Source organism: Mirounga leonina, unplaced genomic scaffold (genome assembly GCF_011800145.1).
Source record: "Mirounga leonina isolate KUSES-001 unplaced genomic scaffold, KU_Mleo_1.0 Mir_376, whole genome shotgun sequence".
NCBI classification, from domain to species: domain Eukaryota; kingdom Metazoa; phylum Chordata; class Mammalia; order Carnivora; family Phocidae; genus Mirounga; species Mirounga leonina.
This window is the reverse complement of record NW_023270718.1, coordinates 5343432-5359613: the sequence shown is the minus strand read 5'-3', so window position 1 is coordinate 5359613 and position 16182 is coordinate 5343432. Positions and strand designations below refer to the sequence as shown.

General features: G+C 58.8%; 2 protein-coding genes across 3 annotated transcripts; both read left to right on the top strand.

The window, feature by feature from the left end:
* The first annotated feature begins 49 nt into the window (after positions 1 to 49).
* On the top strand, positions 50 to 8855 carry AKT1S1 (AKT1 substrate 1). 2 transcript variants are annotated; one of them, XM_034987086.1, is made up of 5 exons: positions 50 to 804; positions 4182 to 4567; positions 6117 to 6194; positions 6278 to 6447; positions 7782 to 8855. In XM_034987086.1, exons 1-5 carry the CDS (start codon positions 650 to 652, stop codon positions 7923 to 7925), a joined length of 933 nt encoding a protein of 310 aa, XP_034842977.1. In that variant the 5' UTR covers positions 50 to 649; the 3' UTR covers positions 7926 to 8855. The 2 variants fall into 2 exon arrangements, with proteins under 2 accessions (XP_034842977.1, XP_034842978.1); XM_034987087.1 differs by lacking the exon at positions 50 to 804 and adding an exon at positions 822 to 2996.
* An 880-nt stretch (positions 8856 to 9735) lies between these two features.
* Positions 9736 to 16169, top strand: PNKP (polynucleotide kinase 3'-phosphatase). The gene is made up of 17 exons (XM_034987029.1): positions 9736 to 9957; positions 10218 to 10381; positions 11031 to 11077; positions 11632 to 11931; positions 12808 to 12887; positions 12971 to 13028; positions 13119 to 13226; positions 13486 to 13557; positions 14577 to 14625; positions 14723 to 14793; positions 14873 to 14965; positions 15043 to 15139; positions 15227 to 15288; positions 15492 to 15601; positions 15690 to 15777; positions 15877 to 15938; positions 16028 to 16169. The coding sequence occupies exons 2-17, from the start codon at positions 10231 to 10233 to the stop codon at positions 16143 to 16145; spliced, it is 1566 nt and encodes a 521-aa protein (XP_034842920.1). The 5' UTR covers positions 9736 to 9957; positions 10218 to 10230; the 3' UTR covers positions 16146 to 16169.
* Positions 16170 to 16182: the final 13 nt, after the last annotated feature.

Sequence of the window (16182 nt, the reverse complement as noted above, 5' to 3'; positions counted from 1 at the left end):
ATACTGGCATCGAAGCCAAGGAGATGCCATTTTGCTCGAGGGCACTGCCAAAGCCTGTCAGCTGCGGCCATGTTAATGCGGGGCAGTCCCATCTCTTTGGGGGGCGCGACAGCGAGGTCCTGGAAAAGAAACGGGTAAAGGGAAGGAAGGTGAGAGGAGGTGTACGTCACAAAAGGTGCTGAGAGACTTGGGTTAACGGGATGAAGCCGTCAGTATCCCCGGGAACGAAGCGGACCCAGTCGAATTCCTGAGTCACCGTCGGGAGGCCGCGGTCTGGGCCGCCATATTGAAGCCTGGCAAACCGAAGCAAAAAAGTTGCCATATCGAATCTTTCCCACCCTTGGTGCTGAAGGGGGATAGGCTGGAGGGAGAGTCCATATACATTTGGGGCAAGTGATGCCAGCTGGTTGCCATGTCGTTAATGGGCACTGCTTTCCTCCACTTCTATGGAAAAGGTCGACGATGGGTGAGGGGCGTCAGGTCGCTGGCCTTAGTTTACTGTGGTCCTGAGAGTGCACATTCCGATGGCCGTATTTCTTGGGAAGAAATCGAAATGGTTCTGGCTTGTTTCCGAGCAAGCTGAAGCCTTTCTTTCACCATCTTTCTTACGGGCACCGTGCCGTCATCATTGCCCCACTGTGAGCCGGTGATGTTCCCGTGGCCATTTTGGTCTCGGGCGGCCCGGACAAGGGAGGCGGAGTGTGCAGAACCGAGGAGGGCCAACCACGCGGAAGTGACGCAAGGCGCCGCCATGTCTTTTGAGGGCGGCGACGGCGCCGGGCCGGCCATGCTGGCTACGGGCACGTGAGTGGAGGCGGCGTTGTGAAGCGCGGTGTGGGGAGGATTTGGCAGTCCGGAGGAGAGGGGCCCTGGGAGGGCGAGTCGCTCGCGGGAGGGGTATGGCCTGCGTAGATCAGAGGACAGAGATCTTCCAGCGACCCTACTCTGAGCGCTGGAAAGGGGTCGCCCGCGGGAACCGTCGTGTCTGACCCAAGGCAAAACCTAGACAGCCTTATCCTCCGGTCTCCAGACCCACTAGGATCCTTGCCTTGGTCGTGGACCATGTCCACGGGGTCTGGGGGTTGCTCGGGGGGACTCGGGGCACCCCTCACCCGTCCAAAGGCGGGACTTCCGGTCCTGACCCCCACCTGGGCGGGATTTCCTGTTTTCTTCCTAAAGAAGTGGGTCTTCCCTGGACCCCCGGGCCGGGTGGGAAGGAGATCTCTGAGAGGTTGAGGAAATGCCCAGACGTTCATCTTTACCCTGGCTATGCGGGGTGTGGGGTGGAGGGGCATCCTCGAGTTTCTCCCACTTTGGGGCTGGGGGAGGGGCACTGCTAGTTTGACAGGTGGTTGGAAGGGGGCTTCACTAGCATCCCTCATTCCTTGGCGGACTTTGTCTTTCCTCACCTCTTCCTAGAGCGATTTTCTTCAGTTCACCTGCTCATCTCATCCTAAGAGGCCAATTACCTTAGCTCTCCCCTCCCCCTCCTATGGGGGACAAGTCTCACCTCTCCCTAATTCTAAGATCCTCAATTTGGGGGGCTGGGGAACCCTCCATTCATTTCTGAGCTCCTTAGAGGGTACAGGACTTCCTCCAGCAGCTGAAAGGGTGGAGTCTCCCCTGGTCTTGGCCACTCTACTTTTGGAGAACTAACTCCAGAGAGCCCCCAGGCCTTAGCAGAGAGGTGTGAGTTGCCCTCCTCCTATTTGCCCAGGTCTCCTTCTTACAGTGGAGAGACCCTCACACCCACTCAACCCCATTTCACTCTTTTCAATCCTGTAACTGCTCTAAGATCTAGGCCAGAGAGTTTAATCCTGATGTCCCAGGGATGTGAGAGCCCCAGGCCTACCACTGCCAGGCGGTGTGACCTTGGGCCAGTCATTTCCCTGCCCTGAGCCTTGGTTTCCTCCATCAGCTAGGGGGGACCCTGAGCACCTCTCAGTTCTGTTGGATTTTGGAGTCAGGCAGACAGCAGAGTCAGCCCTGCTTTGACTCATTTAACTTCTGGGCCTTCTGACCACTACCTGAGGCTCTCTGAGTCTCACTTTCCCCAACTGGACATAAACCTTTCCCGATAAGGAAGGCAAGATGGCATTTGGGATTAAGAACAGGCTCTTCTCTCCAGCCCTATGACCCTAGTCAAAATACTGAATCTCCCTGGCCCTCAGTTTGCAACTGTGAAGTGGGGTAATAACAGTCCCTCCTTCATAGCGTTGGGGAGAGGTTGGGATGAAAATGGTGATGACCCGCTTGCATCCCTTGCCTGGCCTGTGGGAAGTGCAGTGTGAATTTGCTATGGGATCTGTCAGGAATGGTTGTGCTCTTGCTGCATGTGGCTTCCAGCATGGGCTTTGTACTCCATGAGCCTTGCTTATCTCATTTGTGAGGTAACAGCTCCCACCTTAGTGGGTCAGGTAGGAGGTGAAATGACAGGTGTGGGCTCCCTACATGGAGTCGGTGCTCAGCAAACACTGGCTCATGTGATTATGAGTTGAAAAGGGCCGGCGATTTGAAATCAAGCTACACATGACCCTGGCTGGACTAGAACCTTGCTTGAATTCCTCCAGTGACGGGGTGCCCCCTACCTCCCTGAGGAGGCTCCTTGGCTTCCCAGCAGCCCTGGCTCAACCACTCTGGTTTACAGGAAGAAGAAAATGAGGCACAGAGAGGGCCAGTGAGTGGTCCAAGGTCACACAGCAGGTTTGAGATGGCAGGAAGCCAGCCCCCTTGCCCCTTGCTCTTTTCTCTCTCTTTTTTAAGTTTGTTTATTTGTTTATTTAGGTAATCTCTACACCCAGTGTGGGGCTCGAACTCACAACCCTGAGATCAAGAGTTGCATGCTCTTCCAGTTGAGCCAGCCAGGCGCCCCAGCACTTTGCTCTTTTCATCTCATGAGGAGATGCATCCAGCAGATTGTCTGCTTAGGGCCCACCTGTCCTGGGGCACAGATCCCTGACCTTGGGGAGCTCACAGTTTGATGGAGGCAGACAGAGGTACAATTGTCATAAGCTCAAGGGACAGTGAGCTATAATGGAGGTAGCCCAGGGCATTGTGGGTCTAGGGAAGGCATCTGATCCATCCTGGAGGCCCAAGGAAGACTTCCAGAGGAACTGGCAGAACAGTCTTGTAGGAAGTACAAAGCTTCATAGATGGAGTCAGGCGCAGAGAACAGTTTGTACCCATTTTCTGCCTGCCACCCTGCGGGGCAAGGCTGGTGGCTCAGAGATGAATCCTACAGGCTCACCCTCAGGCGGCTCCGCAGTGGCTGGGGAGACAGAGATGGATCCAGACAGTCCTCCCCAGAGAGCCCTGTGCTAGAATGGGGGGATTCTCAGACATTGTTGGAGTCCGAAGAGGGGGGACTGACCCGATCTGGGGTGAGGAAAAGCTCCTTCCACACGAGGGTGAGAGAAAGATTGACAAGTAACTAGATGACACGTGATCTTGACTGAAGGCCTCAGGCCTCAGAAATTTGGAAGACTGTGAGGCTGAGGGGCCATGACCTTGTCCTGGGGATACTAGGGAGGGGCAGGGTCGGGGGCAGTGTAGAAGGATCCCCAAGGGGCAGCGCACTGTCCAAACTGGAGGCTAAGAGGTTCAGGAAGAGGCAGGAATGGTGGTCCAGCAGAAAAAGAATGCTGGCCATGCAAATCATTTCAAATCTCCTAGAAGCCACATTAAAAAAGTAAAAGGAAAACAGATGAAATTCATTTCCACCATATATTTTATTTAGCCATTATATCTGAAATGTCATTTCTTCGATGCATAGTCAACAGACTGCTAGGGAGACCTCTGACATCCAACTTCTTTGTACTAAGTCTTCAAACACCAGTGCGGATTTCATACTCATGGCACCTCTCACCTTGGACCCGCCACATCTCACGTGCTCCTTAGTCACATGCGGCTGGTGGTTCCCATATTGGACAAGGCAGGGCCAAGAGGAGGGACCGGGGCTGTTGGGACAAAGTGGAGCAGGAAGGATGGGGCCGGAGGGTTGGGGACGGGGCCAAGAGGTCCGGATGGGGAGGAATTTGGGGGAAGGGGCTGAGCTCAGCTGGGACAAGGTGGCCGGGAGGGATGGTAGTGGCGTCTACGGGCAGGTGGACGCCTGGGGGCCAGGTTTAGCCCGTGCAGTCAGTCCGCGGGGCCTCAGCTCTCTGTCCTGCTCTGCCCTGCAGGGCGTGGATGGCGTCGGGGCGCCCCGAGGAGCTGTGGGAGGCGGTGGTGGGGGCCGCTGAGCGCTTCCGGGCCCGGACAGGCACGGAGCTGGTGCTGCTGACTGCCGCACCGCCCCCCCCACCCCGCCCGGGCCCCTGTGCCTATGCAGCCCACGGCCGTGGGGCCCTGGCCGAGGCTGCCCGCCGCTGCCTCCACGACATCGCCCTGGCCCACAGGGCTGCCGCCGCCGCCCGGCCCCCCGTGCCCCCACCAGCACCACAGCCACCCAGCCCTGCGCGGAGCCCACCTCGGCCTACCCTGCCCAGGGAGGAGGACGAGGAAGATGAGGACGAGCCAACAGAGACTGAGACCTCTGGGGAGCGGCTGGGTGTCAGCGATAATGGAGGTGAGAGAGGCAGGGGCTGGGGAGGCTCTTGGCTTGGCAATTTGTCTCCAAGGTCGGTTTTCCTGGAGGGGTGGGACTTGCCCGTCTCTGAGCCCTGGTGTTTTGTGGCAGCCGCAATCTCAAAGAACCGGGGGGCAGGCTGGTTTGCCTGTGCCTCCCTGTGTGACTTTGAAGCGGTCACAGCCCCTCTCTGAGCCTGTATCCTTACATGTTAACCTGGGCCCAGCTCTGTGCTGGGAGGTGCCAGACACAGACACAAAGCAGCTCAGGCCCTTTTCTTTTTTTTAAGAATTTGTTTATTTATTTATTTGACAGAGAGAGAGAGAGAGAGGGAGCACAAGTAGGGGGAGCAGGAGAGGGAGAAGCAGGCTGCCTGCTGTAAAGGGAGCCCGATGAGGGACTCGATCCCAGGACCCTGGGATCATGACCTGAGTCGAAGACAGATGCTTAACCAATTGAGCCACCCAGATGCCCCTCAGGCCCTTTTCTTTTCTTTTTTTAAGGTTTTATTTATTTATTTGACACAGAGAGAGAGAGCTAGAGAAAGAGAGCACAAGCAGGGAGAGTGACAGGCAGAGGGAGCAGGAGAGGGAGAAGCAGGCTCCCTGCTGAGCAGGGAGCCCGAAGTGGGGCTCAATCCCAACACCCCAGGATAACAACCTGAGTCAAAGGCAGACACTTAACCTACTGAGCCACCCAGGTGCCCCCCTCAGGCCCTTTCCTTGCGAGACTCCCAATCTGGCCAAGAAATTGGTAGTCCTGACGGGAGGCAGTGCCCTGTGGAGACCATGGGGTTGAGACCTGAGCTGGGAGCTTGAGCAGAACAGGAGTTGTTTCCAAATCTGGGGCACTTCATGCTTGTGAGAACAAAGATAGATGTTACAGAAGAATCAGGGATGCAGGCAACAGCTTAAGGAAGCCAGGGGGGAAAGCAACTGGCTGTCTTGGAGGGGAATCCAGAGGTTGGATGCTTCAGAGACTGGACTATAACATTAGGGCTTTGAAGAGTGATTAGGAGTTTGCAGGGCAGGCTCAATAAGTAGGACTTACTCATTTGTTGTTACTACTAACGCTTGCTTCTTCACTGGAGAAAACCCGCATAGGGTTCAGGGCACAGACTCTGGAGCCAGGTGGCCCAGGTTCAAATCCTAGTGACATGGTTATTAACTGGGAAACTTTGGGCAAGTGATTTAACTTCTCTGTGCCTCGTGGTCCCCATTTATCAAACAGGGATCATAATCGCCTCATATTCGCTCAGTCTGTATTTTGAGTCTTTCATCCCAAACAGATCTTGCAGATTTCATGTTCATCCAGCCAGTTGCTTTCACCTGGGGGTGTAACAGACAAAAACTGGATTTGTTTGTGCCGATAACCAGGCAGATAACTAGGGGAAGGGTGTTTGAAGCAGAGGGAATAATTCCAGAAGCCCTGTGGTTTGCAAGGGCCTGGCCGATGCAAGGAGTGGGGAGGCGGTGGGGGTGGCTGGAATCCAGAGCACATGAAGAGCAGCAGGGACCCAACTGGCCCGGGCCACTAACACCATCCACAGGGCTCTTTGTGATGGACGAGGATGCCACACTCCAAGACCTGCCCCCCTTCTGTGAGTCGGACCCTGAGAGCACAGACGGTAAGTGTCCCAGGCTGTCCCCACCCCTGGGTGATACTGGGATAAAGGCAAGGATGGAGGCTGAAGGCCACGCTCTCTCCCAGATGGCAGCCTGAGCGAGGAGACCCCTGCTGGCCCCCCAGCCTACTCAGTGCCCCCAGCCTCAGCCCTGCCCACACAGCAGTATGCCAAGTCCCTGCCCGTGTCCGTGCCCGTCTGGGCCTTCAAGGAGAAGAGGACAGAAGCACGGTCATCGGATGAGGAGAATGGGCCGGTGAGGAGCAAAGGGGAGAAGGAGAGGAGGGTGGAGGGAGGGACTCAGAGCCACTTCCTCCAGGAAGCCCTCAGGCATGGAAGCCACATTTCCTAGGATTGATCTTGCCCTCCAACTCATGAGGCAGGTTTTTGGGCCAGAGCCCTAAAGGTTTAACTCCTGCAGCCTTAAATTGTACCCCAGTGCCTTACAGAGAAAGTCTCTTCTGGGTTTTTAGGAACAGCTTTATTTATAGAATACCTGCTCCAGGCAAGGCACAGGTGTTTTGGTATCCCCTCCAGAAGGGGAAACTGAGGCTCAGAGGGGTTAGATCACCTTCTTTCCCCACCCTGCATGTTCCTGGCTCCTCCTGGAATTTGCCCCTCCCCCACCTCCTCCCTTTCTCCCACACAATCCTACATGTGGCCTTCCTGGGCTGCCCTGGGTGGCTCTTCATCGCCCAGCACTGAACCTCCCTGAGGCACAGGGACTATCTGTGACTTCCCTGAGACCTCAGCTTGGAAGGGGCAGAGCAGGGATTGGAACCCAGCCTCCTTTTGGAAAGGAATTACAGACTGCAAGGGAGGAGGCCCCGGGGTCCCGCGGTCCCCCTCCCTATGGTGCCTCTCAGTGGCCACATGTTGGCAGCATCCATCCGCAGCTTCTGTCTGCGTTGCCCCTGGGGGAAACCCAGTTAACGTTTGAGGCCCAAGTGGTGGGGGTGCTGGGCTGGTCTCTGAAAGGGCGGAGCCTCTCCCATTCTGCTGGAAGCCAGACCCAGCTCAAGGTGTCAGGCCATAAGGGAGATCGCACTAGTTGCTGGGACTGGAGGCCAATGTGAAAAGGGATCCTTTCCCTACAGCGCCGGCAACATGGTAGTTCCCAGTTCTTGAGAAATCACTGTGCTGATTGTCTCAGACTCCGTCATCAGCCCCGCGTTTGAAAGGGGAGACTGAAGCCTCTGGAGATGAACTGCTTGTTGACAGCTAGTCGGTGGCAGAGGCCTGATTGTTACATGACTCAGTGCCAAGCCCAGGCCAAATCCTTAGACATGACACCCTCTGGGTGCACACAGCCTTGATGGTCAGCAGAGAAGCAGCACTTCCGCTGTGTACGAAGGAACTGGAAGGGCAGTGGGACAGATAGCTGTTCTTGCGCATAGAGTCAGGCCAAGAAGGGGAGGAGGAGAGGGGCAGGAAGGCTTCATGGAGGAGGTGGTGTTTGAGTTGGGTCGAAGGATCCTACACGAGCAAGTCAGGGTAAGGGGCCTTCCTGGCTGTAGGCAAAAAGTGCTGGGGTGGGGAGGGGGAGGAGGCGGGGCCGCAGCGGGCGCTGACCCCGCCCCGGTCCCGCAGCCCTCTTCGCCGGACCTGGACCGCATCGCGGCGAGCATGCGCGCGCTGGTGCTGCGGGAGGCCGAGGACACCCAGGTCTTCGGGGACCTGCCGCGGCCACGGCTCAACACCAGCGACTTCCAGAAGCTGAAGCGGAAATACTGAGGCCCAGGGAGAGCGCTTCCCGGCCCAGCGTCCGCCCCGCCCCACACTACACCCCTGCCCCGCCCGCCGGGGCGGGCCAATCCGAGTCAGACCCGGGACCGGCCTCTCAGGTCCCCGGGGTCCCAGGATTGCCCCCTCCCTGCCAATTCCCGCCGTCCTTCCAGCCCACGACCCCCTCACGCGCTGAGGAGCGGGACCTATCTCGTTTCCCGATTGGGTCTGTCGCCGCTTTCTTTGCCCGGCGACAGGTTCTTTCGATTAAGGGATTGGCTCGCTCCCAGATCGGGGCGTAGCTAGTTTAAAGCCCTCGCGGGGGTCAACTGTCGTTTTTTTGCCTAGCGACAAGGGCTTTGCTCGCGCGGCATTGGTTGAAAGAGAACAGCCAGGCCACAGGATTGGGTAGTGGCAAGCCTGTTCGGCCTAGAGAATGGACAACTCCTTCATTTGATTGGCTTGAACCCAAAGGGCTTGACCAATAGCCCGGGAGTCGCCATCCCATCCTTCCTGGGTTGTCCCGCCTGATTGGCTCCAGCCTCCTGAGGGCGTGGCCAAACCTTCCTCTGTGCCCAGGATTGGCCTGCGGCCTTAAATTTACGTTCTTTACACTACGGGGACTGGGGTCGTTTTTGACCAAGTCCTGACTACGTGCCCCTCTGCCCCCTCCCAGGGACGGCCCCATCCTGTCCCTGCGTCTTGACACCCTCTCATTGGTTCCATCCCACAACAGCCTGCCAATCGTAGTCCGTCCTTGCAGCCAGGACGGCACCAGCTCCCGCCCCTCTCCCCTCACCCCCACAGGTGCCTTAAAGGGCCCTCGTCCACCCAAGGTGGGGGGCAGGGGCCCTCGCTCTCCGGCCCTTGTGTGGGGGAGAGAGTCGTGGGTGGGGATCGGGAGTTGGGAGGGGTGGTCTGAGATTAAAGAGTTTTACCTCTGACAAATGAGTATAAAGTGTGTTCATTCAACACTTTCTGAAGCTGAATGAGCAGCATCTCATCGATTTTTCAGTGCAAAGATGGGAGTTGGAATTTTTGTCCCCATTTTACAAATAAGAAAAGAGATTCATGGGGTACGAAGGGGGGTATTCCAGTCCTGTGTGACCATTGATCACCAGTCTTCTGGGGGATGAGTTGGAATGTGAATGGTCTTTAAGGAATCAGTGCTCTGAGTCCACATAGTCCCCGGCAAAGCCAGGAACGTCCAGCTGAGGCCAGGAGTTTTCCGCTTAATATAAGAGCTGAAGGTTGGGTCAAGTAAACCTGGAATCTTATTCTCCCATCAGACCACCACCGGAGGAATGCTAGCAATAGACAAGACTTACAGGGAGAGCTACCAGCCAAATACTTTTTTTTTTAAGACTTTATTTACTTATTTGACAGAGGGACACACAGAGAGAGAGGGAACACAAGCAGGGGGCAGTGGGAGAAGCAGGCTTCCCAGGGAGCAGGGAGCTCGATGCGGGCCTGGATCCCAGAGCCAAACGCAGACGCTTAACGACTGAGCCACCCAGGCGCCCCCTCCACAGCCAAATACTTTTATAAAGTTATTTACATCTACTAACTCCTTTAATCATTCTAGGAACCCCATGAAGTGAAAACGATTATATCCTCTTTAAAGAGAAAACTGCAGTATTGAGGGACAGGGCTGCTGTCGGGGGTGGAGATTTCTTGGACTGACGATCATCAAATGGAAAAGAAGTTTCTCCCTCTGTAACTAAGGAAATGAATTTGTTAAGAATTGAAGGTGGAACGAGGAAAATCTGTGAACAGAGGACCCACCCTCCCCCCCTACTGGTCGGAGCCTCCCATTGCTGCAGGAGAGATGAAGGTCAGAGCAGCCGAGGGACCGAAGGAGCCCCGGTCTGAGAGGGGCGGGGCTTCTGTCGTGGGAGGAGCCAAGGCCCTGCCCCCTTCCACAGGGCGAGTCATTTCCGTCCGCCGAGGAACAGAGAAAGCAGCCGGCGGAGTTGCGGGCAGAGAGCCTCGGGCAGGAATTCCCTGGTCGCAAGTGGCAAGTGAGCCCCGCCTGGGCACGGTGAGCGTGGGGCCGAGCCGGGGGTGCGCGTGAGGTTCTTGGCCTTTGCCCTGGAACGTTGGGGTCCGGGCTCGCCGCGGGACTGAGCGAGGCGTCGTCGCCTGGGAAACGGCGCGAGCCGGCGGCCGGCGAGGGGGTGGGATTTCCGGAGCCTTCAGCGGAAGAAGGGAAATTCCTGGTCTGGGGGGGAGGAGGCGGGACTTCCTGTAGCAATTTGAGGACGACCTGCCACTCAAGCCTGTTTACCTACTTCCCCTTAGGCTGGTGCCCGGGATGGCCGAGGTGGAGGCCCAGGGCAGCCTGTGGCTGGAGAGTCCCCCTGGGGGCGCGCCCCCCATCTTCCTGCCCTCGGACGGGCAAGTCCTTGTCCTGGGCCGGGGACCCTTGACCCAGGTTACGGACCGGAAGTGCTCCAGAAACCAAGGTGGGCGGGGCCGGAGCAGTAGGGGGTGTGGCCCGCTGCTGGAGCGGGAACACGGTGTTGGGGCAAGGTGGACAGCCAGCCAGTCCAGTAAGGGAGCTGCTTGGCCACCGGGCGGGATTGCGTGGTGTAGCTAGTCCTGAAGTTGGTAGGTGCCCGCTGGGGAGCATAGGAAGAGAAATGCTCTGTCCCATCTGGAACTAGCCAGACCCCTTAGTGGGGAGGGGAGGGGGCCGATCCCGAGACGAGTTGTCAGGCCACCGTGAAGGTTTGAGTCAGGTCACGACCCTTGCCAAGGCGAGAGCCGATCCTATGGTGAAAAATACCTGTTGCTAAGCAGGGCTGGGTGGTAACGGGCGAAGCCGAGGACCTGCCTCTAGCCACACGCGTCATTAAGGAGAAGCCAGTTCTATACGGAAAAATGCCCGCCCTGCCCCTAGGCGGGGGCCTGCGTCCCAGGCGACCCCGAGGCCTCTTACCTGACTACTGCCTGTAAAGGAGACAGCGGGTCCCGTTTAGGAATAAACTGCTTTCCCCTCCCGAATGGGTTGTATTGTCCCCATCATGTGGCCTGAAGCTGGCCATGCTCCCCAGTGGGGGGAAGGCAGTCGCACAACGATGCACATTCTGACTCCACCCTCTCAACCCTCAGTGGAGCTGGTCGCAGACCCCGGGACCAAGACCGTGGCAGTGAAACAGGTACCAGTTGCTCCCCAAGGCCTGGGGGTGGCGTTGGGGAGGAATGGCAGCCCAGCAGGGACCAGGCCCATTGGAAAAACCTGGTTTGGAGGGAAGAGGGTGTGGCCAGTAGAGAAGAGCCGCGGGACTGCCGCTGCAACGGGTATCCATCCACATTTAAAACTGGATGAGCCCGGACGCCTGTAACTTCTCCACATCCCTGATTGGTGGTACACAGTGAAGAGGCGGGGCTTGCAGGTCTGATTGGCAGGTGGGGAAGGGAAGTCCTTCCAGGTGGTCTTTTTTTTTTTTTTAAGATTTCATTTATTTATTTGAGAGAGAGAATGAGAGAGAGAGAGCACATGAGAGGGGGGAGGGTCAGAGGGAGAAGCAGACTCCCTGCTGAGCAAGGAGCCCGATATGGGACTCGATCCTGGGACTCCAGGATCATGACCTGAGCCGAAGGCAGTCGCTTAACCAACTGAGCCACCCAGGTGCCCCCAGGTGGTCTTTAATTAGAGGAGGTTATGGGTGGGGGACGCAGCCAATCCCAGCTCCTCCGTCTCCCTTTGCAGCTGGGAATTAACCCCTCAACTGCTGGGACGCAGGAGCTAACTCCTGGGTCAGAAGGTTCTCTGAGTGTGGGGGACACACTGTATTTGGTCAACGGCCTCCACCCACTAACGCTGCGCTGGGAAGAGGTCTGCACGCCTGAATCCCAGCAAGACACTCCGCCCAGCACCCCTCCGGTGGCTCCAGACGTGGCAGAGGATGTTGAGCCGCAGAAAAAGCGGATGCGGAAGTCCTCCCCCGGCTGGGAGAAGTTCGAGAAGCTGCTAGTGTTTACTGCACCTGGGGTGAAGCCCCGCAGCAAGGTGAGGGCCAAGCCGAGGGAACCACACAGACTGGGGACCCCCCGCGCAGGTTCTTCAACCTCTCTTAGACTCCACTTTTTTGAGAAGTGGACCTGATGACAAATTCAGGCGTTGTTGTAAGCCTTGGGGGAATCGATGTATGTCCGCGCCTGCCTGACCCACCGGAACCCCAGCAGTGACCACCACCACTGGAGCAGGGCTCCGGAGACCCGAGCTCATATGCCATCACTCCACCTGCTCCAAGCCCCACTGGTCTCACCAGTAAAATGATGAACCCGTGAAAAGCATGTGGCACACTCCCCGACATGTGGTTAGCACCCAAACAACTTCGCTCCTGTGTTTACTTTCACAGTTAGCCTTCTGAGGTGAAGGCCAGGGGAGGTGCGTGAGTAGGATATGAACCCCATTTTAAAACTGCCAGACCCAGGGGCTTAGGAGGAATAGGAGACGGCACAGTGAAGCTTTTAGGCTTTGCACTCAGGTGGCGGGGACCCGTCTTTTTTTTTTTTTTTTAGACTTTATTCATTTATTTGACAGAGACACAGCGAGAGAGGGGACACAAGCAGGGGGAGTGGGAGAGGGAGAAGCAGGCCTCCTGCCGAGCAGAGAGCCCGATGCGGGGCTCGATCCCAGGACCCTGGGATCATGACCTGAGCCGAAGGCAGACGCTTAACGACTGAGGTGCCCCGGCGGGGACCCATCCTTGCCATGCCTTGCCCTTACGTAAGATGTGTGGGCTCTCTGTGACTCAATTTCCCCTTGGGTGACAAGCGAGTGGTAACGTCTCTACCTTGCAGGGGTGATGTGATGCAGCCTGTGAGTCCAGGGATTGGAGGCGTAATGGGGTTGCTGTTCCTCTTTTCTTGCTGACGTCAGGTGGCCGGCTTTGATCTGGATGGGACCCTCATCACCACACGCTCTGGGAAGGTCTTTCCCACTGGCCCCAGTGACTGGAGGTGAGAAGAGGCAGAAGAAGGGGGTGAGTGGGGGGCCCCCCATGGGGCCCCAGGTCATCTTGCCACTTTCCCACCTGCCCTAGGATCTTGTACCTCGAGATTCCGCGTAAGCTCCGGGAGCTGGATGCTGAGGGCTACAAGGTGTGTGTGCTTTTGTGCGTGGTCACCAGGCCGCAGGGCATACTGGGGCCCTGGGGAGGAAGGCACAGGTGACATCCATGTGCTCCCCAGCTGGTGATCTTCACCAACCAGATGGCCATTGGGCGTGGGAAGCTGCCGGCAGAGGAGTTCAAGGCCAAGGTGGAGGCTGTGGTGGAGAAGCTGGGGCTCCCCTTTCAGGTGTGGCTACAAGGGAGTCTGAGGGCTGTGGAGGTGGGGGGATGGGGACCCAGACAGAGGCAGGGATGGAGATAGAGTGAGGGACAGGGAGGAGGGAACAGAGACCCAGGGAGAAGGCAGAAGAGTCGGGGGAGGTGGAGGGGCGGGGACCCCGGGAGCTCTCTTTGGGTTGGTGAGGGTTGGGGTTGCATCCCTGGGACCCATGAGCCCTTGAAGGATTCCGGGAAGGAGCCCAGGATGGTGAAACTCCCGCCCACAGGTGCTGGTGGCCACACACGCCGGCTTGTACCGGAAGCCGGTGATCGGCATGTGGGACCATCTGCAGGAGCAGGTGAGTGGCGGTCTCCCCGTGGCTCCCCTCTTCCCTCTCTCTGCCCAGCTTCCCCCCTGCAGATCTCTGGTATTTGGCCTCCTCCTTTCTCTCCCTCCCGTCTCCTCCCCTGGTCTTTGCCTCCTGTTTCCACCTGTCCCATTCTGTTGGTACGCAAGGGCGGCGCTTCTCAACCCTGGAGGTCAGAGTGGTTGAGTGACACATCAGTCATTCATGCGTTCTTTTGTGTGTGCATTTGTTCTGAAGCTCGACAGCTTCTTGAACTGAAGGTTAGTGTACAAGACAGACCGGCTGGGGGCTCACATACCTGTGAGGGCGCAGGCAAGAGACGCACAGACTGGGGTGTAAAATAGTGGGAGGGATGAAGCAAGGGAAGGCAGGGGTTACCTACAGTGGTCAGGTAAGGCCTTTCCCAGGTGCCCTGGGAGATCTGAAGCTGGTGAGGGAGGGAGCCATGTGGGTAGCTGGGAAGAGTGGTTTAGGTGGGAGTAGCAGCGAGTGTAAAGGTCCTGAGGCAGGGCTGTGACTAGTGTGTCCCGGGACCATGAAGCGGCCTCGGTGGCTGGACCGGAGTGGTTGATGGGGTGAGGGTGGGGCGTGAGGTCAGAGAGCTGCCAGGTGTCAGACCAGGTGGGCCAGGTGAGGCCTTCCCTTTTACCCAGTGGGGGAGCAAAGAGGGTGCTCAGGCGTGTTGGGGGGAGAGGAATCTCCGGAAGTAGGAACTGGTGCCCTCTGGTGGCCGCATGGGGAACAGATGGGTGAGGGCAGAAGCCAGGAGCCCGGCAGCCAGGATGGAACAGTCCAGGATCCAGGTGGTGGCAGTGAAGGGGGGTGAGAAGGGGCCCGATGGCAGAGCCAAAGGACGTGCTGATGGGCTGGGGCACGGAAGGCCAGAGGTCAGGCCTAACGCAGGGCACGGATGGAGCCGAGCAGCCCGGGGCACCCGTTAGTGTTCTGGGGGAACAGATGCGGGAGTGGGCTCCTTACTGCCTGCGGTCTTGTCACCTGTCCCTCCCCAGGCCAACGAGGGTGTGCCCATCTCCATCAGGGACAGTGTCTTCGTGGGAGGTAAGGACCCAGGGGTGGGGAGAGTATGTGGGTCCCCCAGGGCCAGCAGCTTGTCCCCAGGGTCACTGTTGGACAAGGGGGTGTGTCTTCTGTCCAGATGCAGCTGGACGCCCAGCCAACTGGGCCCCTGGGCGGAAGAAGAAAGACTTCTCTTGTGCAGACCGTCTGGTGAGGCCCCCGTCCCCTCCTCACCGGGAGCCATGTCCCCACCTTGTCTGACACCTGTGTCCCTCCGACCCCCACCCAGTTTGCGCTCAACCTTGGCCTGCCCTTCGCCACACCAGAGGAGTTCTTTCTGAAGTGGCCCGTCGCCAGCTTCGTGCTCCCCACCTTTGACCCGGTGAGGCCCTCGGGGCGGGAGTGGGGGGCGCGGGGGGAGGAGGAGGGGGTCACACTCGTTGTGCCCGCCCCTCCCAGAGAACCGTCTCTCCCTCGGGGCCGCTCTACCTCCCTGAGTCCAGCTCCCTCTTGAGCTCCGACCCTGAAGTGGTGGTCGCCGTGGGATTTCCTGGGGGTGAGACACCCTGACCCCGCGCCTGCAGAAGCCCCCTCGCGGCTCTGGGTCCTGGGGCTGCCCCTGATCCTGCCCCCCGCTCCATAGCTGGCAAGTCCACCTTCCTCCAGGAGCACCTCGTGTCGGCAGGCTACGTCCACGTGAACAGGGTGAGCCTGGGGCAGGGGCTCCAGTGGTCCTTCCTGCCTGTCCCCTCCCCCCAGATTGGGGGCTTCTCCCAACTCTCTGCTTCCCTTGCGTCTCTGCCGTCCTCCCTCCTGCAGGGTCTCCCCACACCCCGTCCTGCTGTATCCCTGTCTCCCCGCCCCCCCCCCCCCCCCCCCCCTCAGGGGTCTTCCCCCATGTCCCCCAGGACACGCTGGGCTCGTGGCAGCGCTGTGTGACCATGTGCGAGACGGCTCTAAAGCAAAGGAAACGGGTCGTGATCGACAACACCAACCCAGACCCTCCGAGCCGGGCCAGGTACCGGGGTCCCAGGGGGTGGCCCTGGGAGGGGGGGGGCGGGGGCTCGGGGCCCCTTACCAGCCTGGCCCCTTCCTTGCCCCCGCAGGTACATTAAGTGTGCCCGGGACGCGGGGGTCCCCTGCCGCTGCTTCCTCTTCACGGCCACCCTGGAGCAGGCCCGGCACAACAACCGGGTGAGCTGGCCCCTAGCCCTGCCGCCGCGCTCCCCTCCGCCCCCCCAGTTCCGGGCCCCCCCCCCCCCCCCCCCCCCCCCCCCCCCCCCGCCCCTACAGTTCCGGGAGATGATGGGCTCCCCGCACGCCCCCGTGTCCGACGTGGTCATGTACGGCTACAGGTGAGCAGCGCTGCGGGGGGGACGGGGGGGGGGTCACTGGGCAGCCCCGGGCCGGTTTCACATCCCCCCCCATCACCCCCTGGTGCCAGGAAGCAGTTTGAGGCCCCGACTCTGGCGGAAGGATTCTCGGCGCTCCTGCAAATCCCGTTCCGGCTGAACCTGGAGCCTCGGCTCAAGCAGCTGTACTGCCAGTTCTCGGAGGGCTGAGCGACCCCCGACCCCCCGACCCCCGCCCGCCCGCCCA